General features: G+C 43.5%; 2 protein-coding genes across 2 annotated transcripts; one reads left to right on the plus strand and one right to left on the minus strand.

The window, feature by feature from the left end:
• The first annotated feature begins 141 nt into the window (after nucleotides 1–141).
• gdi1 (GDP dissociation inhibitor 1) lies at nucleotides 142–10,283 on the plus strand. The gene is made up of 11 exons (XM_034694999.1): nucleotides 142–449; nucleotides 1,587–1,694; nucleotides 1,897–1,996; nucleotides 2,501–2,635; nucleotides 2,732–2,930; nucleotides 3,241–3,372; nucleotides 3,483–3,582; nucleotides 4,284–4,455; nucleotides 5,478–5,622; nucleotides 5,739–5,793; nucleotides 7,480–10,283. The coding sequence occupies exons 1-11, from the start codon at nucleotides 405–407 to the stop codon at nucleotides 7,630–7,632; spliced, it is 1,344 nt and encodes a 447-aa protein (XP_034550890.1). The 5' UTR covers nucleotides 142–404; the 3' UTR covers nucleotides 7,633–10,283.
• Nucleotides 10,057–22,543, minus strand: itih6 (inter-alpha-trypsin inhibitor heavy chain family member 6). The gene is made up of 16 exons (XM_034694979.1): nucleotides 22,517–22,543; nucleotides 21,310–21,464; nucleotides 17,969–18,079; nucleotides 17,616–17,863; nucleotides 17,351–17,520; nucleotides 17,142–17,258; nucleotides 16,125–16,296; nucleotides 14,457–16,046; nucleotides 14,335–14,361; nucleotides 14,157–14,174; nucleotides 14,004–14,051; nucleotides 13,890–13,919; nucleotides 13,734–13,778; nucleotides 13,535–13,648; nucleotides 11,456–11,839; nucleotides 10,057–11,114 (listed from the first exon to the last, which is right to left on the minus strand). The coding sequence occupies exons 1-16, from the start codon at nucleotides 22,517–22,519 to the stop codon at nucleotides 10,861–10,863; spliced, it is 3,486 nt and encodes a 1,161-aa protein (XP_034550870.1). The 5' UTR covers nucleotides 22,520–22,543; the 3' UTR covers nucleotides 10,057–10,860.
• Nucleotides 22,544–22,650: the final 107 nt, after the last annotated feature.

Genomic DNA, 22,650 nt, shown 5'->3' on the forward strand with positions numbered 1-22,650 from the left:
GAAAAATTGAATTGAAATTGACAGTGCACATGACGACATATTTTTGGCACAAACGGACCCCCATACACGCAGGCTCTCCAGTTTGAGTCCATTGTGTGTCAGGATGGGGAAAGAGAAGGCGGATGCGCACTACTTCCCGACGCGCACTTAGACTGTTCTAGAGTGCTCCACACACAGGGCCATCTTTGGTCGTCCTCGCCGGTGACAGTGTGGACAGTTTATTCCATTGGTCATTAAAGCCTAATGATTCATAAATAAGACTTCACTTTGAACGAGCCATTAGAAGCACCCCGGGCAGAGAAAGGGATCCCCGCTTGTTGTGGACTCACTTTGCGTAATTTCCTTCAGTCCCCTTCATTTCTTGAGGCAAAAAGAGGGCGAGACGGGAGAGGCGGTGATACAACATGGATGAGGAATATGATGTGATCGTTTTGGGCACCGGACTCACAGTAAGTAGTGCAGCTTCATTTCTCTTGCACGGAAGGAAACACAAAAAAGGATTAATTTCCAAGTGGTTATTTTACGCAGACTTGTGCAGGGCCTGCTTCCCTGTGTATCCTAGCCCAGAAGTGAAAGCCTCCTTCTCCTGCATCCCTGTGAGCCTGGAACATGGGAACATTTTTAACAAGACATGCGCTTTAAATATGTTCCTGAGCAAACAGTGAATGAGTGTGTGCATCGAGGGCAAACAAACACAGCTCCAGCAGGCTTTTCTGATCCTGACAGCTGGGTCAGTGTTGTGTTACACCCTGTAGCATCTTTTAGGCGTAACCCTAGTGTGTCATGGTCCTCTTTGCATAGACAGGCCTTCATCCCGAGGTCTGCGCAGGCCTGAGCACGGGTTTATTAAATGACTGAGCCTTTCCCTGCTGCTGCTGCTGCTGCTGCTGCTCTCTCTCCTCAGTTATCACACCCTATGCGGCAGGATTTATGCACTATTAAGAAATGTTTTCTCATGAATAAAAGTGGACATTTTTGTAGTTTTTGTAACAAGTAACCATTTATTTATCCATCAGAGGGGATCCATTCTTATATGTCACGACATATTGATATCAGAGCTCTTCATAATGCACTTATTAAATATTGTTATTATTATTATTATAACAGGAGATACATCTGTGGAACCATCTAGTTGCGCATGCGCACACCCTTCCTCCTGTCCTCCCGCAGCCTCCTGTCAAAATCTCTCAATTTGCGTTTACGCCTCTTGATAATAATAATAATTAATTTTATTTATCATGCACTTTACATTTGGAGCAAATCTCAAAGTGCTACAGGGCATATTAAAGGGCAGTAAGAATAAAATCAGGGTTAAAAAACAAACAGTAAAATGCAGACACTTGTTAAAAGCACTGTGGAAGGTCAGATAAAAACTAGGGATAAAACCAGGGAAATAAAAACTAGGGAAAAGCCCTCTGAAATAAGAGCGTTTTTAGTCCCCTTTTAAAAGAGTCAGTAGTCTGTGGTGATCTCAGGTGGTCAGGGCAAGCATTCCACAATCTGACTTCCCTCCTTCCTCAGTCACTTTTATTTGATGCCATTGATTTCCACAGCTGTTGATATTAATGTTTGTTTGTTTCATGAAGGAATGCATTCTGTCCGGCATCATGTCTGTGAATGGGAAGAAGGTTCTGCACATGGACAGGAACCCCTACTATGGTGGCGAGAGCTCATCCATCACCCCTCTGGAGGAGGTAAAGAGCTCCTGGGATCTATAAAGTCAATCAATATATTTTATATCCCTCAGTACATCTCGTTTTACTTCCACTACCATTGTGCTTGAGCAGATGCTGTGTTTTTATTGTCGTTCTTTCTTCAGGGCATTATGCTTTGTAATGCTGCAGCTTCAAAGGTTTCAGCCTCACAATCACTGTGTGTCTTTTTTTTTTCCTACAGCTGTTCAAGCGCTTCAATATTTCAGAAAGCCCATCTGAGGCCATGGGCAGAGGAAGAGACTGGAACGTGGACCTCATCCCCAAGTTCCTCATGGCCAACGGTCAGTTGCATTGCACTTATTAAAGCCCTTGAAATAAAACATCACATACTGTGCAACTCAGTTTAAGTCAAACAGCTTTATCAATCCCTCTAGGGGCGATTGGTTTTTAAAAGCTTGCACATGTGGGACAAAAATAAAGCACAGCAAAATTTAAGAGCAACCATAGAGGCTGAAATATTATATGAGATCTAAAAAGAACCCTGAAGAGAAACAGTGGTCTTAATAAAAGGATAAAACTTCTGTAAGGAAGCATAAAACCAGAGGTGCATTCAGAAATCTGACTGCAGAGGAAAGTTTTATGAGCAGATAAAATATATAATGCTGAGAGAATATTCACTTTTAAAAAGCAGGAGATAAGAAGAGAAATAGCACATGATTAGAAGTCATGATAATAACAAGAAATAAGGAGTTAATTAATCATTCACAGGGGAAATCAAGGTGCAAAGTTGAAGTCATAAAAGCCTGATGAAAACAATGAGACGTCTCGTGTTTGTGTGCTTACAGGTCAGCTTGTGAAGATGCTGCTATACACAGAGGTGACGCGGTACCTGGACTTTAAAGTAGTAGAGGGAAGCTTTGTGTACAAAGGAGGAAAGATCTACAAGGTGCCGTCCACCGAGACCGAGGCACTAGCTTCAAGTAAGCCTCTCTCATGAACACCACCACGGTTAATGAGCAGATTACGTAACAGTGAAGTGATCATGACGGGTTGAAATCTGTTGTTTGTGATTCCAGATCTGATGGGGATGTTTGAGAAGAGGAGGTTTAGGAAGTTCTTAGTCTTTGTGGCCAACTTTGACGAGAATGACCCCAAGACTTTCGAGGGGCTGGACCCCAAAACCACAACGATGAGAGACGTTTACAAGAAGTTTGACCTCGGCCAGGATGTGATTGATTTCACCGGCCACGCCCTGGCCCTCTACAGGACAGACGAGTAAGAACAGGAGCACTGTGTCAACAAGGACACCCATTATTCATCTGAGATCTGATTCATGCACGGCTTTTTACACATGATCTTGAAGATATTAGATCATTATGAGATCTTAATTATGCATGAGAAGTCTAACTTCTGCTATAAAACCCAGCTGGCTGTCGTGGATCCCTTCGAAATGAGTGTTTCTCTTTCTTTTCACTGAACTTTGAGTTGACTTGGGGACATTTCTGGCTCTGATTATTTGTGTAACAGCAGTTATGCTTTCACTTCTGTGTTTTTCTTATTCACTGTTGTTTCCCCTCCCCTGCAGCTATCTTGATGTCCCCTGTTTGGACACCATCAATCGTATCAAGCTGTACAGTGAATCACTGGCACGGTACGGGAAGAGTCCCTACCTCTACCCCCTGTATGGTCTGGGAGAGCTGCCCCAGGGATTTGCCAGGTGATTCATCACACTCTATTTAAAAGAGTTAAATCAAAGCATCCTTTAAATCCTTTTAAAGTGCAAACCTGCTCCGTGTTGCAACAGTTTTAATCACTTCTGGTTTTTAGATTGAGTGCCATCTACGGCGGGACCTACATGCTGAACAAACCCGTGGATGAGATCGTGATGGAGGACGGTCATGTGGTTGGAGTGAAGTCTGAGGGCGAGGTACGGCCGTGCTGTTTCATTGTTCATGACAAACGAAAACAAATTGACATATTTAATTTAAACTAAGATGGAGAGCATTGATTGGAGCGTTGGTTAAGCTCCCGCCCTCAATCCTTCCCTGCATGTCTCAAGCTGCACTCTACACCCCACATTTCCTGTCTCTCCTCAGCTGTCCTGTCAAATAAAAGGCCCCAAAAAGCATCTTAAAGAAGAACTATTAACTAAAAGAGGAGCCTTCATGATACTAGAGATGTAACATGTCAGATATGGCACTGTCAGGCAGAATTTAAACATGTGTTTGCAAATACTGTGAGTGAATTTGTGTGCAGATGCTTCATCGTTTAAAATATTTTATGGGGCTTTTCCTTCCTCCTCATGTTTGTTTGGTTTATAGCTTTGTTTTCTAGTTAATATGAAGGTATTAAAAGCTTCTTTCTCTTTTAGATTATTTGTTGGGCTTGTCATGCATTTATTGAGAGATAGGATCATGAATAGAGCAAGAAGCAGGGAGGAGAGAGTGAGGTTGCATGCTGCAAAAGGCGAGGTTGACACTTCCAGGATTATAGCCTCTGTGCATGAGGTGCAATTTAACTACGAGGCCTAACTGGCGCCCTGAAAGAATAAGTATAGTCATAAATAACAGGAAAAAACAACAACAACCATAAACTTGAATCTGTGCATCTTTCTCCTTCCTCCTGCAGGTGGCTCGCTGTAAGCAGCTGATCTGTGACCCCAGCTACATCGCAGAACGCAGCCGTAAGGCGGGTCAGGTTATCCGTGTGATCTGCATCCTCAGCCACCCCATCAAAAACACCAACGACGCAAACTCCTGCCAGATCATCATTCCTCAGAACCAGGTTAACCGCAACTCAGGTGAGGATCACACCGTCACCGTGATCAGATCTGTGACAGAGTTTAGCTTTAACATCCTGCTGCAGTTAGACCGATTACAGACCATGAACCTGGATCATGATCGTACAGCACAGAAAATATCGAACACTGAATATTTAAGCATATTTCAGAATTCCTAAACCAGCTATAACTAATCCTCTTATGGTAACAATGGATCTCATGACTGGTCGTATGTAGAGAGGGTCTCTCACAATAATAAAAAAAAAAGTCACCTGACTCAGCAGTTCTCTATAGCTTTGGAGTTTTTATAGCCTGTAAGGTCTTTGTTTTGGTGATTTGACCCAAAACTCTCACAGCTCTCCTGAGCTAGACTTTTATTCTGTAAGAGGAACGGCTCTTGAAAGTTCACAAGAAGCTGTAAAAGAAAGAAGAACATTTGACAGCAAACGAGACCACAAACAGGAGAGAACAGATATTGTTGCTCTCTGTCTGCTGGTTCCTAAAAGACGTTTGCTTCCCTTTTTGCTTTAATAACTTTTGGCAAATATGGTGTTGCATCAGCATGTTTCTGCTGCCCCTAGTGGTCAAAAAAATAAACTATAGTTACAGCTTTTCAGTTTAGACACTACATGAAGTGGACAATAAGTCCCCTGTTGGGTTGTAGATGATCAAACTGAAGGTTTTATTTTGTTCATCTACATCTTTTTTTTCTATGGAGTCAGATGTGAGCATGCTCTGAAGAGAGGGAGGATATGCATTGCTCCTTCTCTTCCCTGAATGAGAGGTCACCTTGACATTTAATGGCCTTTCAATGGGTCATAAACCTCCCTGCTTTAGTGTATGATTAACCCTTATTTGGACTAAGTTATGATATGAACATATCATATGGAAGAAGGCTCAAAGAAGGGGAAGAGAGCATGAACTCAAAATGGATTAGGTTCCTTATTTGGCGGTCCCCCTGCTGGCCATTAGAAGTACTGCAGGTTAAAGGGCCTTTTTTGCACTTGACTTGACTTCATCCTCTTCTTCACCTTCTTCTCCAGACATCTACGTGTGCATGATCTCCTATGCACACAATGTGGCGGCCCAGGGCAAATACATCGCCATCGTCAGCACCACAGTGGAAACCGCCCAACCTGAGAGCGAGATCGAGCCGGCCCTGGAGCTGCTGGAGCCCATCGATCAAAAGTCAGAACTTCCTCTAGCATTTAGCTCACTTGTATAACTTATCATTACGGTGACATAATGCAGTATTTAAAGCAACTGTGTTGAGTTAATGGAGTCGTGTTGTTTCTGTTCGACAGGTTTGTGGCTATTAGTGACCTTTATGAGCCCACAGATGATGGAACTGAGAGCCAGGTAAGAGAGTTTAATCCCGACATCATGAAACCATTAGATTAATACATTTTTAGATGATTTTACATCATGTCATGTGATTTCAAAACTGGGGGCACGACAAGGCTAAATATAAAACACAGCTCACAGTTCACGCTGCTCACACAACATGCAACGTTTTAAAAGGACTTCCGACGGTGACTCTACAAAGTACATAAGAAATTATGATGAGTCATGTCTCACCTTCTGCTTCACCTCCACCAATCGTTTTAATTGCTTCCTTCGTTAACATGACTCACTGTTTTTTTAGTTAGAGCAGTTTCTGAGGTTATAATCTGGTTTAATTTGCAGACAATTTTCAAATTGTTTTTTTGGGAACTCTTGCTCTAACAAGTGTGCTTGCTGCACGACTCCTGGGCTGAGTAAGAGAGTTTAATGCTCATAAATCTAGCAACATTTTAACTCCCCATCCTGTGAGTGTCTTGACTTAATATTTAACCAGAGTCACGCAGCTCTTGAATTACAGAGTAGTCACAGTGAGCCTTGTGAATCAGCTGTGGCTCGGTTAAGGAATCAGAACTTCCTGGTTCAATTTAGGCAAAGGTTGTTGTTTGGAATACAACAAAGAGTACACATGCTGTTAACTGTCCTAGAAGGGCTTACTGATGAGACCACAGGAGGGCCTGGTTAGCTTGTTTAGCTGGTTAGCTTGTTAGCTGGTTAGCTGGTTAGGTCAGGGGTGTCAAACATACGGCCTGCAGGCCAAAACCGGCCCACCAGAGGTTCCAATCCGGCCCGTGGACGACTTCCCAAAGTGAAAAAATGACAGAGAAGACATGAACTGCAATTGTTCAATAAAAGGAACTGCTATTTCAGATTTGCCCTCTGGGGGTCTGATGGAGCGCACCTGAACGGCGCTCTGGGAGAATATTTGCAGTTTGCATAATCTGGTGGAAATTCATAAACTTTTTTGAGCACTTCACGATCCAATCAACACCTAAAGATTCCATATATGTAAACTTGTAACAGCAGGAGCGGTGGATCCCCCTTTTTGGAAAAAAGGAGCCTCATATCGTGCGTATGCTTACCATACATGCATGAGTCATAGGTGCGCTCCATCACTACTAGCACTAGCACTACACCCCTTCATACAACACTGTCCAGCAAGCAGACTGCTCATGCTGGAGCTGAGGGGTCCAAAATAATCAACTTTACCTCCTGCATTATTATAATCTATCTGTTCTTTTGCAGTAAACATTACACTCAGTGTGTCAGGTGAATGGGTAACCTGTGTGTTTGGTGTGTCTGCAGCAGGTTTCAGAGCTTAAAGAGTAAAACATTCAGCCCCACTATGAGACTCATCATGGAGAAAAATACAACAGCTGTTTTTGTAGAAAGATAGTTCATTAAATGTGAACATTTTCAGAATGGACTTTTGCACTAAAACAAAGGGAAACATTTAGAGTAGTTGTTATTTATAGGTTATTATGTTTTGATTTAACTGGTCCGGCCCACTTCAGATCAACTTTGGCTGCATGTGGCCCCTGAACTGAAATGAGTTTGAAGCCCCTGGGTTAGGTGGAGAACTATCAGGGTCAAACTGAGCATATTGGGTTGAACTTCAAACTGTACCTGCAGCTTTGTAAGCATGCTGTTGTCAGCGTTTAGCTCACCTGCAGACCCTCAGTCCCGTTGTTCTCTGCTCCTCAGGTCTTCGCCTCGAGGACCTACGATGCCACCACCCACTTCGAGACCACCTGCAACGACATCAAGGACATCTACAAACGTATGACCGGGAGCGACTTTGACTTTGAGAACATGAAACGCAAACAGAACGATGTGTTTGGGGAGGATGAGCAGTGAGCTGAGAGAGTCGAGGGGGTTTCCCAGAGAGAGGGCGGGGACAGGGAGAGGAGGCGGGGCTAATAAGGGGCAACAAGAGGCGGCAGAGCGTGCGGCGGAAAGCCAGCCAGGCCTGCTTCAGCAGTGCTGTAGAGAAATTGGGTGGGAGGAGTGTGAGCGTGTGCGGCTCTGCCTGCTCTCAGCCGTTTGCCTCCTTTTCCTTACGTCCCTCTCTCTCTTGATTCAAACACTCACAAACACACACACATACACACTGTTCAAATACTCACACTCCTTATCTCTGTCACTGAAAAGCAGGGTTGATATGGTCTTTCATTCCATCGTAGAACTTACAGTATAATCATGTCGTAACTATTCTCATTAGAGGTGAATTTATTACTTGTTGTTGGCGATTTTTGGAAGCATTTCATTCTTTCTGTAACGTCTTTCTCTTCATATCAGAGGTTGGCTGGATGGATAAGAGGCTGAAGGCTGAGAGGTTTGATGTGTGCGCTCTGACGTGAGAGATATCTGTAATGGCGTAGTGTAGAATCCTCTGGGAGGGTCACCTCCAGTGTACATGCATGCATCTTTTACACACAGTAGTATTTGTACATAGACTCTAACGACACTGCGGTATGAAGGCTGGACCATTCCACGCATCGCTCCTGTCAACCCTGCTTTCACTTTTCTCTTTCTTGGTCTTTTACCTGTGTTACTTCAAAAGAGACGTCGCTCCTTTTGGCAAAAATCTGTTGGTCGGGCAAAAAAAAAAAATCAAAATGTGATGAATAATTACATATAAATGGGCTGTTCTGTCAACTGATAGTGCTCACTTTGCAATGCTGTTGTGTCCCCCCCCTTACCCCCCTACCGTGCTAGCAGGCAAGCTAACCAGTGGCTAATATCCGTCACCCTTACTCCCCCTTCCTAAAAAGCCGTTCCTTCGTTCATCTCTGTTTTGTGATGTCAGTTTTTTGAATTTGAATAGTTTACGTTCTAACATTTTAAATTATTGAAGAGTTTTATTTCTATATATTTGGTGCACATTTCACTGGCTGAAGTTATGAAGTTTACAGATTTGAGGTTGGAACTGTGGTCTTCGAGTTTAAATGAAAAAAAAAGAAAAAAGGGAACGACGGGAGCCGAAGGAGGCAAGGGAGGGAGAAGGATTTCTACAAAGTATTCTTGAAGATTTGGAAAACAGAAACTGAGATGAAGGATAAATCTGCTGTGTTGAGATTGCGAGGAGTAAGGAGTATGTGTGGATGTTCGGAAAGTTGAAGGATGAAGACTGAAATTTCAGCTGATAGTGGAAGAAGCACCAGGTTGCGTGTTGTGTACGTCGTTTAGATGAGTCATTCCACTAGGGACGTAATCCTGTGAGAATACTGTAGTTACATAGGAGGGAAAAAGCTGGATGCTCCCATAACTCTAAAAAGACTTTGTAGCATAGCGGAGACATGAAGCCACAATTGCCCCACTAGAATGAACCATTTGGTTTAAGCCTTAATTTGGGGGTCTGATTCAGAAGTTAAATTTGACTGCTTCACTTTATGAAACCGTTTGGAGTTAAGTCAGTCTTGTGCCAAAAATAGTCACGCTGGTATTGGCAAAGCTTGCTGACGAAATGAAGTTAGGAGGCGTGTCGCTCTGCAGATCGGACCGATCACTACATCGAAGGTTATCGTTTTCTATCGTCTTCTATCAGGGCTTGTTGCACACCTGAGCCTGAGGCATCTCTGCAGTGCACACACTCACTCTCTCAGCCAGATTGATCTGTGGCTCTCACATCACAGACAAACCACTGAGACGCTCTAAAAGCTCTCACTTCATCCTCCACGATGAATCCCCCTAACAGCTCTAAACAGATCACGCTGTGTGTTTGGGTGCTGACACGTCTTACTGTTCTAATCTATTTATTTTAATTTCACCGACGTATCGTGGAAAGGTTTGTGTCAAACGCTGAATATGCTATGCTTTTATGTTCTGGTGATGAATCGGATTTTAAAAAGTGATGCACGCCGGATTTGTTTGTCTGTTTGTTTGTTTTTTTGTTGTTGTTGTTGCTGTGTCTTGTGTTTCGTTCTTCTTATTTCAGTGATCACACCGGTGCTGCATCACGGTTTAATATGATTAATAGCATTCCTAAGAAACAGGTTTTGAAGGAAGGATAGCAGCAGCAGCAGCAGCAGCAGCAGCAGCAGACAGTCACGGAGCTGAATCAGAATCTCTACAGCTGTGTGTTCACTCCAGTTCTCACACTGTGCGTCTTTCAACATCGTGTGTGCTTTTCATTCTGGAAACATGATATCTGATAAAAACTGGAATACTGTTTACTCTTTAACATAGATATATTTGAAGCCCTCCCTCCCCCCCCTTGCCCTTCCTCAGCATCAGAAACTGTACGCTCTTTTTTTATTTATTGAAAACAAAAGCCTCATGTGTGGTTGTACTGTTTTAATTTCCATCCACTTTGGGCCTTTGGAAACCACTATTATTGACGATATCCCTTGAATTTGACAAAAGAAATAGGCTGAGTAGTAGAAAACTTACTGTCCTTGTTTGATCACTAGTATGTGAACAATGCCTAATGTCTTGTGTAACAAATAAAATGAATTAAACTATGAATGAAATGATAGAAAAATAAAAAGCACATGGCAAACCTGGAAGGTTTTGGTTTGTTTTCTTGCTTTAACAGTCTTATATCCAGGCGAGGAACCTTTTGTTGGAGGAGTATCTACACATACATACAATAATATTTTATATACACTTCAAAAATACAACTTACAGAACCGGTACAGCTTTAATAATTACACTTGATTCTGAAGTACAAGAATCTGACCCTCTCAGGATGAAGTTTAAGAATAATCTGATAAATATCTCTGAAGTTAGGAGGAGAGAGAGTGTGTGCTTCTTTTTCTGCTGCAGCACAAACAGACTTTTGTTGCCATGCAACATGGAGAACATTGCGTCTCTGTCACAGACACAGAAACACGGAGCTTGAATTCGATTCAAATTCAAAGAAGGAGAACAGCACCATCATTCAGTCCGTCACTGTATCTGTTGAACAAACGTCTCAGCTGTGTCTCCCTCTGTCCTCTCTGTAACCGCTCTCCTCTACAGATTATTAAAGCAACATTTCAGCACCGCAGAGTCCCGCTTTTTGCTCCTCTTTTGTCCGTTAACCCGCCATGATACCTGCTGTGACCTGAGCCGTGCAGCAGGGTGGAGCCTCCCCGGTTAGAGTTACACATGATCCACCACGTAGCTCTCGTACGGGTGACCCAGGAGTCTCTCTACCTCTGCTTTGGGAACAACCCAACACTTGCCTGTGTGGCGTTTCTGCACCGAGTCTTTCAGCACCTTGTCTTGTAAAGTGACTGCCATGTGCTCTGGACCCCATCTCAGGATCCCCCGGGCTGAGGTGTTATCTCTGCGAGCAACTCCCTCATGATGATCCTTTACTGCAGTAACACTCAGGTCAGCGTGCTGGAACTGGCCTGTAGGCAGACAGAGGAAACAGAGTGGAGGAAGTTAAGTGAGTGAATCTGCTGAACCATGACCCCCTTTGGAAGGAGAGAACTGCAGGTGGATTAGGGTCACAAGAAAAACTCCATATCACTGATTTCTCAAAATGTGCTCATGAAGAGAGTCTCAGTGACCCGACTGGAACTGTCTGACCTTTCTGCTGCTTAGGGAAAAGGGTGTGAAGACACAGCGAGGGAAGAGTACAAAGTGACATCTAACTGCATGACACTACATCGTCTGAATACTGACATAAAAAAAACATAAGAAGTCTACTTAAAACAGAGCAGAAACTCATGACCTGATGTGTTCATACCCAGTAATCCTTGTGTTGAAGCAGACAGCCCCCGTCCGTTGGTGATGTAGAATCCCAGGTGAGCCATCTGCAGGTAGCTGGGGTGTTTGTAGTGGTGGAAAAGGACCAGGAAGCGCAAATCCCTGGCCAGCTCGATCCAGCAGCTCCGATGGTTGTCCACAGTAACCGTCACACCCTGCCTCGTCACCGATCCCTGCTGAGTGATGGGGAGGATGTCCCGCCCCTCCCCTTCCACCACCACGGCGTCCAGGGAGAGGGTGATCATGATGTCACCCGAGCCGCCTGTGGCCGAGGAAATGGTGAGCTGGTCGAAATACGTCCGGGATCTGTCTTCAACGCCGTGTTTGGAGGGAGCGCCCATGAGGTGTCCGTCCACAATGAGCCCTTCAGGAGGAAACAGAGATTTGTTAAGAGAGTTAAGAGGCTGCATTTTAAAGACAGAAAGAAAAAGAGGAAGAAAGAAAGAAAGAAAGAAAGAACAAAAGAAAGAAAGAAAGAAAGAAAGAAAGAAAAAAGAGACAGAGATAGACAGAGATAGAGAGAGAGAGAGAGAGAGAGAGAGAGAGAGAGAGAGAGAGAGAAATAAATACAGTGAAAAAGAAAAACAGAGGAATAAAGAAATAAAGAAAGTTATAAGAAAAAAATGAAAGAATTACTAAGAAAGAAGAAGAAAAATGAAAGAAAGCATGAAAGGAGAAAGACATGAAGTAAGAAGAAAGAACTAAGGAGAAGAAAAAAGATAGGATGAAAAAAAGTAAGAATGAAAGACAAAAATAATCAATATAAAAAAGAAAGAAAGGAAGAAAAAAATGTAAGACTGATAGAAACAGAAAGAACTTAAAGAAATTAAAGAAAGATTAAAGACAGAATAAAAAAGTAAGAAAGAAAGTAAAGATATAAAAGAAAAAAGAGAAAGATTCAAAGAGAGAAGACTGAAAGAGGGAATGAAAGAATGAAAGAAAGAAAAAAGAGAAAGATTCAAAGAGAGAAGACTGAAAGAGGGAAAGAAAGAATGATAGAAAGAAAAAATAAATAATGAAAAAAACAGCAGACAGAGAACAAGTAAGACAGATAGAAAAAAAGAAAGAACTAAAAAGAAAGAAAAAAGACAAGATGAAAAAAGTAAGAATGAAAGACAAAAATAATAAATATATAAAAGAAAGAAAGAAAATTTGAGAAAAAGAAGGAATGAAAAAGTAAGAAAGAAAAACAAACAAAAGAAAAAGGAAAGATTGAAAGAGAGAGAAAGAAAGAAAAAGGAAGAATGAAATAAAACAGGATGAAAACATAAGAAGATAGAAAAAATAATCAATACATAAAAGAAAAAAGAAGGAATTAGATAGTAAGAAAGAAAGAAAGAAAGAAAGTAAGAAAGAAAGAGATGAATAAGTAAAAAAGAAAGAGAAGAAGAAAGAAACAAAAAGTAAGACAGATAGACAAAGAAAGAACTTAAAGAAATGAAAGAAAGATAAAAGACAGAAAGAAAAAGTAAATATATAAAAGAAAACAAAGAAAAATTGAAAGAGGGAAGACTGAAAGAAAGAAAGAAAGAAAGAAAGAAAGAAAGAAAAAATAAAAGAGTGAAAAAAAACACCAAGAAAGAGAAGAAGACAGATTGAAAAAGAAATAAAGAACAAAAAAGAAAGAAAAAAGACAGAATGAAAAAAGAAAGAATGAAAGAAAAAAGAATCAAATATATAAAAGAAAGGAAGAAAGTAAGAAAGAAAGAAAGAAAGAAAGAAAGGAAGAAAGAAAGAAAGAAAAAACTGAAGGAATGGAAGAGAGAGAAAGAAATAAAAAGAAAGAAATAACTAAAAAGCAAGAATGAAAAAAGAGAGGATGAAAAGAGTAAGAAAGAAAGAAAAAATAATCGATATATAAAATAAAAAATAATGAAAGAATGAAAAAAGGAGGAATTAAATAGTGAGAAAGAAAGAAAGAAAGAAAGAAAGAAAGAAAGAAAGAAAGAAAGAAAGAAAGAAAGAAAGAAAGAAAGAAAGAAAGAAAGAAAGAAAAGAAAGAAAGAAGAAAGAAAGAAGAAAGGATCTTAAATGAAGGTTGTGTTATTTCTGAGCTTACCTCTCTCTGGATCCTCCAGCAGTCTGAGAACATCGTTGGCTCGTCCGTCGACAGTGAAGCACAGACTCTGATGAAGCTTTGGCAGCTGGAGCACAAAGTGAGGATCTCCATCCACTAAAACAGAGAGACAATAAACATTAGAATAAAGATTTACAACATCTGAACATCTGAAAATAAATACACTTTCTGTGTTTCTGACCTGATGAGGAGAAGACCCGCACGGTGCTCAATCTGGACGAGGATTCTGAAAACACAAGACATTTAGATAAAGGACAGAACCTCTCATTTAAAGCTCTGACAGCACGCTGACACAGGGACTACCTCTACAATAACAATACTGTTATTCCAGACTCACCGAATGATTCTGTGTCTGCAGTATCGTCCCCTAAAAAAGGTACGACATGACAAGTTTAGTGTCTGAAAACTACCAACAGAGCAGAATTGAGTTTAATGTGCATCAAAGACTTACAGGCATCATAGTTCAGATCGTAGTCGTAGTCATAGGTTGCATCATAATCTGGGAAATGGGAGCGAAATATTAAAACAGTACAGGACCAAATCTGCTTAGAATTAAGATTTTACTGAGAATGACGGAGTTTGAAACGCTGAAAGTTGGACTCACCTTTCACAAGATCGATATCTACGAGAGACAGGACATGAGATTTATTTAGATTCAGCTGTAGTGTGCTTCATGAGTGGATTATCATGGTTTCTGAGAAGTACACAGCTGCTAATTTAAACCAATTACAAGCTTGCAAAATGATATTTCACAGAAGTATGAAGAGAAAAGAAAGTTTTACCTTTTCTCTGAATGAAAGTAGAGACATCTAGTGGAGAGACGAAGAACATTCAATTAGAGAAACACACCCTGAAGTCTGCATCCTTCATGTTTGCATCAGTCAGCAACCACCAAAACACTTACCCAGAAGCCCCGCTGCCTCCCACGGTCTTGGCCCGTCCGTGACGCCGGGCATGGGGGCAAACGTGGCCGACACGAAGGTGGCGATCCTCACGTCTGTGTCCAGGTTTGTGTCGTTGTCTTCGACAGCTGGAGGAGGAGCCGGGGTGGGAGAGGTGAGCGGGGACGACGGCCTGAGCAGAGCGGGCGGTGTGGTGGTTTCAGGCTGAGGGACAGGTGGAGCAGATGTGGTGCTGTTTTCTGCCTCTCTGGAGGAGGAGATGTGAACTCTGACCGGACCGGGCTGTGGCGTGAGGGGTTTCCCAGGCGGGGTAGCAGGGTCAGTCCTCCCTGTAGGTGCAGGACTGGTGGTGAATGATGACATTTGAGTGGCTGTTGTGATTGGTTTGAAAGTGCCAGGCTGGGGGGTGGAGACCTTTCCAGGTGCAGGAGGTGGTGCTGTTTTCAGCACATTCAGGAGGAAGGTGGGAATCTTACCAGAAGGAGGAGGAGGAGGAGGTGAGGCAGATTTAGACTCATTCTGAGGAGGTGTTGGCTTTCTACCCACGAATGGTGCAGGGGCGGTTTTGACTGTGGTGGGACTTGGGGTTGTTGTGGTTTTCTTGGGTGCTGACGTAGCTGTTTTCACTGTTGAAGTTAAGATTCTTTTCATTAAAGGTGTATTTGGAGGCGGCTGAGGAGGGTGTGGTTTTGTTTTCATAGGTTTGGTGGATGAGCCGAGCTTCTTTGCAGCGCCCGATGTTTTGGCTGTCGTTGCCGTTGTGAGTGTAGCGGCGGTGGTTGTGGGTTTCGTAGTGGTTGGACTTTGAGCTGCTTCATCTTCATCCGGCTTAACAACGACTAAAGATGTAACCGGTGTCACAAAGTTGTATTTGAGGGATAGGTTGGTTGCTTTTTCAGCCAGTAACCTTTGCATTGCAGGGTCCGTGGCGTTCAGTTTGGCGAGGAGCAGCTCCTTAATGGTGAAATACGCCCACAGACGGTGCACGAAGTTAGAGATTCCATCCAAACCTCCTGAACAGTTGAGAGAGTCTGCACTGCTGTTACTCTCTGCATTAGAAATCAGAACATTGTTCTCCAGCTTGACGTGCTTCTTCAGATCAGTGGCCGACATGGAAACCTTCAAATCCTTCACTCCTGGTTTAACCTTCCCAGCGACCACCAGCTCAGATCCTTGGAAGTAGTTTGGAAACAGAGAGCGGGTGATATCAAACGCCTGATCATCCAGGTACGTGAGCTGGACGTCTGACAGCAGAGGGCTCGCCACTTCATCGTAAAATCCCTTCAGCTGCAGGGCGGCGTCTGCGTCTTCGTACACCATCCGAGCCACGCCTCGGTTATCCAGAGCCAGGCGTTTCAGGAGGAGGTAGTCAGCGTCGTCGCCGAAGGCAAGGCCGAACAGAGAGGCCGAGCCCAAAGCCTTCTTGGCGTTGCTCAGGATGGTGTCACCGGCGGTCACTCCGATGGTCGCCTCCCCGTCTGTGAGGAAAATCACCAGAGGGACGCGACGGGGCGGGAGGTGGTTGGAAGAGGGAGCGGATGATGGGTTGACGAGCTGGGCAGCAGAAAGCAGAGCGGCGTTGATGTTGGTCCCTGGAACAAAGAGGGAAAATTATCAGTGTTTGAGGAAGAGAGCAAACAACTGAAAGATGCCGCCGCCTTAACACTCACATCCTTCTGCAATAATCCTCTTCACAAAGTCTTTGGCGTCTCGTACGTTCTGCCGAGTCGCCCTCACTGTCCGTCCTTTCTTCCAGGTGTGAACCCGGTCTGAGAAGGTGATGATGTTGAAGTGGTCTCCCTCTCTCAGGTCCCCGAGGATGGTGCCCATGGCTTGTTTAGTCTACTGACAGAAATGAGGAGAGTTATGGAGAGAAATTCCACATGATGTGTTGATAAAATAGAACATTTTGTCATCTCAGCAGTTAGGGGTGGGAATCGAAAACCGGATCCGACTTAGAACCGGTTCCAATTGATCAATTCCATCAGAATTGTACACCTCAAATGTTATCGATTCTTCTTAATGATTCATTTCCCAGCACGACGCACGTTGCGATATGTTGCATTACATCTCACACTCTGCAACGCAGAACTCCTTCAACCATGAGGAAACATGGAGAGGAAAAGCGTTTTTCCTCTCCAAAGTATTTTCCTCCAGGCTCCAGGGGCCAAGTCCTGACTCACGAGGCCGAAAATGAGGCACCGAGAGCGGGTACAATACCTCCATGATGACCCCTGAAGGAAAAGCGTTTTTCCTCTCCAAATTCAAAGTTTTTTCCTCCAGGCTCGAGGGGCCACGTCCTGACTCACGTGGCCGAAAATGAGGCACCGAGAGTGAGTACAATACATCTGTGATGACCCCTGGAGGAAAAGCGTTTTTCCTCTCTAAATTCAAAGTCTTTTCATCCAGGCTTGAAGGGCCACGTCTGGATTCACGTGGCCCAGAATGAGGTGAACCTATTGTTCAGTATGTTCAAGTTGAATATGTTGATGTTCAGTCTTGTGCAGACATATATTTTGTAAAAAATAAAATGTTTTTTTCCCCCTCAAAAAAATACTCAGGAATCGTTAGGAGAATTGATAAGGAATTGGATTGATAAGCGGAATCGACAATGGCATTGACATTGATAAAATCTTCAATTCCCACCCCTATCAGCACTGCAGGTCGATGAGGTTTGTCAACGTTACCTGTCTTATCTTGGTGCCTATCATCGAGCCGCTGATGTCAATGACAAATATCACATCCTTAGGAACCACAGGAAGTCCTCTGGGTGCAAAGTAATGCACAAAGTAGCCATCGTACACCTGAGAGAGGAGTGAAGACACATCTTAAAGCGGACAGAAGCTGGGAAGAAAGACTTTTAATATCCAGCTACATCCAAAAAGATTCCTCTGACCTGGACTTCTCCCATGAGGTCTCTGAGGTCCACATCGTACTGAATGATGAAGTCAGCATTCAGGCCTTTGGAGGAGACGCTGTTCTGCTGCTGTAGAGAGGGAGTGTAGCGAACTCGAGCACAGCCACCGCTCTGATCAACCTGAGTGGAGGCGGGGGCATCGGTGTCACCTGTAGGAAGGTAACAGGAGGTTAAACTCCAGTAAAGTGTTGATGTATAGTCTTTTCTTTTCAGGTGAGATTACAGCAACTCTTTCAGATTTGACCTTGAGCCGTGTTGGAGAGCAGGCGGCTCGTCTTGAGAGGAAGCACTTTGAGGAAGCTGATGCTCGTCCGCTCTGTTATACTGACGTCCAGGGTGAGGTTCTGCACGGGCTGCCCGGGCCTCAGACCCAGACTGAGCTCGTAGCGGCCGAGTCGACGAGGAAGCAGCTCCTCGTAGGACAGAGAGAAGAACATCCGAGCTCCTGGGGGGACACTCACCGCCACACGAAACTTCTCTATCTCCCTTTCTCTGGAACATGGAGAGTTAAATGAAGGAAAGAGTCGCCAAACTGGATCTGGTTTATTAGTTTAAGTGTTGGAAAACATGAAGAATGAGAAACAGACTCGTACTGACTTGGTAGCAACGAGTCCGGCTGTTTTCCCTTGCTTCTTAGCAGCGTCGTAAATTTTCCTGGCGGCAGCTCTTTCCTTCACCTGGGCCACGTACACCTTGCCGTTGGAGGTGCTGATGATGGAGAGAAAAGAGGAAGAAGAAAAAGCTCTCTGTGTGACTCACAGTAGCCAGATTATATTTCAGAAACACGCCTGGCCTGCATTGAGGTATTTAGCACGATTGACTTTATTTAGAGCTTCTTGTATTTCCACAAAGCTGCCTCTCTTGCGTGCATCACGCTTGTTTACCAGCAGAGTTCATACCATGTGAAGAAGGGGAGGTGGCGTCATAAACAGGTTTGCATGGAAAAAAGTAATTTCCCTCTGAAAACAGCGTTAATGAACGGAGATCTTGCACGCCCAGATGACGCTCTGAGGGAGTGCTGCTGGGTGCAAAATCCCAACCAAAACCTACGCTTGAAAGTGAAGTCCAACTCACACTGAGCACTTCCTCCACTTTGGTGCCTGCTGTAGTCACATGACAGGGTGCTAAATTAAGGTCAAGTCCTTTTGAACAAACATATATCCAAAGGGGAAAAAAACATCAAGGGCTAACTAAAATAAACCCACAGGCCTGAAGCGGGTCTTGTTTGAGAAACAGAGCAGAATGGCAGGAGTGGAAAAATGGAGGTTCTTGTATTTATATGTGCGGCTGGATGAGGGGGTTGAGGTATGGCTGTACATCGGTGACCTGCACACTGAACACAGAGCTCTTAGTTTCACATACAGGAATGCTAAACAACTAGCACGACACATTTGCCACAGGTTTTTTTTTCCCCCCCTATTTTGTGATGTGCAGACGGCTGGACCGGCTCTGAGTGTGCGTGTGAAAATGTGGATGTGTAAGGCGGACCAGGAAAAGGAGATGTGAAGGATTATGGTTGTAGAAAAAAACTGTACAAGCTCCAGACTCACACGTACTTAAAAAATCGACATCCACCTCCATGTGAGCGAGCATACATACAGTGGATGTAGGGGTGTGTGTGTGTGTGTGTCTGTGTGTGTGTGCCATATCTAAACTGGCTGGCTGCCTCAGTAAACTGTGCGGGGGAGAAAAAGGGGGACTCGGCAAACTCCCATCATTTTCTGTATTCACTTCCCTGACTTCCATTCACAAAGCCTGGTATTCATGTGCCCTCAGGTTCCCCCTCCTCCTGACCTGCTTCCGCTCCCAAATCCAGCTCCAGGCTCGGCGTTTGGCCTCTGCACTGTTGACTTATTTTGTTTATATTTAGCTTTTTTTTCAAGGAGAGCGGTCAGAAAGCCTCTTAGTAATCAGATTATGCATCTCCTCCAGACCGGAATTCAAGTTCCTTACATAGTTCCTCTGAAGTTTTATTTCTGGGTTCTGCCAAGACCTTCACCTTTATTTATTTTCATCTTTGACTCTTTGACAGGAAGATATTATTTCACAGGCGAGAAATAATATCTCCCTGCCAACCTTAATACTTCAGACTAAGTAGGTGCGAAGGCTTGATCCGCAATCTGAAAAAGTCTCCATTAGCTGTAAGGAGTTATGATTGAAGACAAGGCAAGAGGCGATGATTGGTCGCATCCCCTGACCTTTTAATGCATTTACAAAGCAGCAAACTCCATTGGTGAGGAATGACGCCAATATGAAACTGCACAAAACTGCAGTTCCTCAAGTGTCCACTAGAGGCTGGCTCCAAACGCTAGAGTAGTCTCAGAGACGGTGGTTTCTGAGGAGGGATTTTGAAGCTGAACGGTGGCAGTTGCCATGTTTCGAAGGCTGACTCTCTCTAACCTTTGTTCAACCTAGAAACAGACACATATGGAGTTGAGCTGGGCCGTACGCCGCCTAGGGAACAGTTCAGCCACGCCCCTAATTCTGCTAATCAAAGCATTACTCTATGCTTAATGTCTTAAAAAGGATTCAACCCCTTATAGTGTGTTTGAAAAGAGGGATGAGCTACAAACCCAAAACCAATTGTTGATCCATGCAGTAAACATGTTTAATCATACTGTGGAGTTAGGCACTCCAGCATGGGACTTAATGGGGATTCTTTGGCCTTTGGAGCCAGCCTCAAGTGGACACCTGAGGAACTGCAGTTTTTTTGCACTTCTCCATTGGCACACAAATAGGTTTCTGAAGCCAAATGATGGTGGTAGGTCCCCATATTTGATCAATCTATGCAGAGGCAAACAGATGAACAGCTCAAACGCACAAACCTGTCCGTTAACTCAGTCACTGATTAGCAAAATCATGTACAGTACAACTCAGAGCCTTGATAATATCTTGAGAGATGCATTATAAAAAATGGTCACACCCTGTACACTCCTTATTTTGAACCCATCAGGAAACAGGTTTAAAGTTGAGCATTTATAATGAAGCCTAAGGCAGGTTTCTTGGCTTTTGGTGCCTGCCTCAAGTGGACACTCAAGGAACTGCACTTTTTTATACTTCTCCGTTGGCTTCATTTTTTAACACTAGAGGTTTCTGCTTTGGAAAACCTCATAAAGTCTAAAAACATAGACTGTATAAACCATGGATGTAGTCTCAGTGCTCTCAACCATATGTTCCTGAAGGGGCTTTATGAAGCCAAATGATGGTGGTCGGTCGCCTTATATGAATTTCTGACTCAACCTAACTTCTGATCAATCCAGACCCAGGCAAACAGGTGGAGTTGAGGCAGGCATTCAGCCTCACACAAACCTGTCAGTTAACTCAGTCACGCCCTTAACCTTGCAAACTTATATTCAACTCTGAGCCTTGAAACTATCTTGAGAGATGCATTATAAAAATGCTCACACCCTGTACACTCCTGATTTTTGAACCCATTAGTAAACAGGTTTAAAGTTGAGCATTTCAACATGGAACCTAAGGCAGGTTTCTTGGCTTTTGGAGCCAGCCTCAAGTGGACACTCAAGGAACTGCAGTATTTTGTGCTTCAGCATTGGCTTCATTTTTTAACACTGGAGTTTGCCACTGGATTAAAATGCAAACTTTTACAGTAGAACCTGGTGCGAATAACACATTTCTTGATCTGCATGGAGGTTGATGAGTCTAACTCATCCCTTTTGATCATATTAAGCCTAAGAGTTAAACATAAAGTTGCTGGGATCTAGCTTAGCAGAAAGGTAGTTGGAGTCAACATTTTCCAATATGGTCACCGCCATCTTTAGGCTTCATAACGCCTCTTTAGAACTTAGTAACATCACTGAGGTTACATCCATGTTTTAAACGGCCTATGCATGTTACAAATCATGTGTAAGTAAAATGGTAAAACAGACACGAATGAGCACATGCAAACAATGGTATAAAGCTTTGTATGTGTGACTCACATGGTGAAGTTGGAGATGAAGGCGGAGGTGGGGAGGTCCACCTCAAACGCAGCCTCTTTGGTGACGGGGAGCTGGTTCCATACTGAACTCTGGACCGTGGTTACAGCATAGCGGGACACCACTCTACACCTCACATGGTAGTCTGTGACCTTCAGCTAATGACACCAGAAACATTCATAAATCACATAACTGATACTGATCCTATTCAAATATAATCAGTGACAAGAACTCATTGTGATCCACTTCAGTCAATAATGTGGTTTTGTTTGCTAAAAGGATCAGCCCCAAACATAAGTGGAGTTGAGTGCCACTCATCATAGATTTAACCAATGTTGCCGAAAGGAAATAGAGTTATCCATGGTGCTGATGGCCCCACTCTTAGGATGCTCCCAGGTTCAGCCAAGCTGCATGCTACGGCAAAAACAACCCAGAGTATTGAGACTGGACTAAGGGCTTCAAGCTACAGAGGTGGAGGCAGAGCTGTGGGAATGGGCTGTGATTGGTTCGACTCAATGATTGAATCACCAGGTTGTCAGCGGAGAACTCCTGGGGTGTGTGCCATCTTTGTCTTTAACATAAAGCTTACGTTTCACCAACAATCATACCTGACTCTAAGAGACAACCGTGGAAACTGTCTGACAAAAATAACACTCCTCATTTCTTTTTCCCACACTTTGGTTTCCCCCTGCATATTTTACTCTAACAAGTCACCCAAACAACACAAAACAGTTCCCTGCATGGCGTCTCTGTCCTCCCCTTGTTTACTCGGGGACCGCAGGCGCCTGCTGAGACCGATCTGGTCAGCAGAGGCCACGTTACCCAGTCCCCAAGAGAAGTGGAGCCACATCAGCTCTAAAGCTCACCGATATTTAGGAGACCTGTGGTTGGTGATATACAAACTGAATTACTGTATGTTTTCATGGAACGCTTCACAGTCAGCAAAGAGGAGGGGGGACTACAGTCGAGATACTGATGACACTCTAGGACATGTAGAAGATGTTTCCAGTGCATAAAATACACAAATACTACATCAGAAGTAGTTCTATAGGCATTTTGAATGAGTAACCCCATTCCTTGGATCATATATTGTTCTGAAAGGAGCTGAGATATTAAGAATCTTATATTTTCTCTCATGAGTAGCTCAGATCTTGATGCTTATTTAGTGTTTTATGCAACACATTTGAAGACAGTAACCACACAGACTTACCATCGGTCGTGTTGCTTTGTTTTGACGTTTTCCTCTCTAAAAGAAAAAAAAGACAACAAGTCAATCAAGTACATCAGAAGTCTTTATTATCCTCATTATGATGAAGTGCTTTCAAGGCAAATTGAAGTGTCTGA

Source organism: Notolabrus celidotus, chromosome 11, assembly GCF_009762535.1.
Source record: "Notolabrus celidotus isolate fNotCel1 chromosome 11, fNotCel1.pri, whole genome shotgun sequence".
NCBI classification, from domain to species: Eukaryota; Metazoa; Chordata; class Actinopteri; order Labriformes; family Labridae; genus Notolabrus; species Notolabrus celidotus.

Bases quoted from the DNA above. Each gene is read 5' to 3' on its own strand.
- gdi1 (XM_034694999.1), top strand. From the start codon at position 405: ATGGATGAGGAATATGATGTGATCGTTTTGGGCACCGGACTCACA. The intron at 3,583-4,283 runs GTACGGCCGTGC...TTCCTCCTGCAG, and splicing joins GAGTGAAGTCTGAGGGCGAG to GTGGCTCGCTGTAAGCAGCT. The intron at 5,794-7,479 runs GTAAGAGAGTTT...TCTGCTCCTCAG, and splicing joins ATGATGGAACTGAGAGCCAG to GTCTTCGCCTCGAGGACCTA.
- itih6 (XM_034694979.1), bottom strand. The intron at 13,920-14,003 runs GTAAGTCTTTGA...TACCTTTTTTAG, and splicing joins CGATCTGAACTATGATGCCT to GGGACGATACTGCAGACACA. The intron at 13,649-13,733 runs GTCAGAAACACA...TCTCTGTTTTAG, and splicing joins GCGGGTCTTCTCCTCATCAG to TGGATGGAGATCCTCACTTT.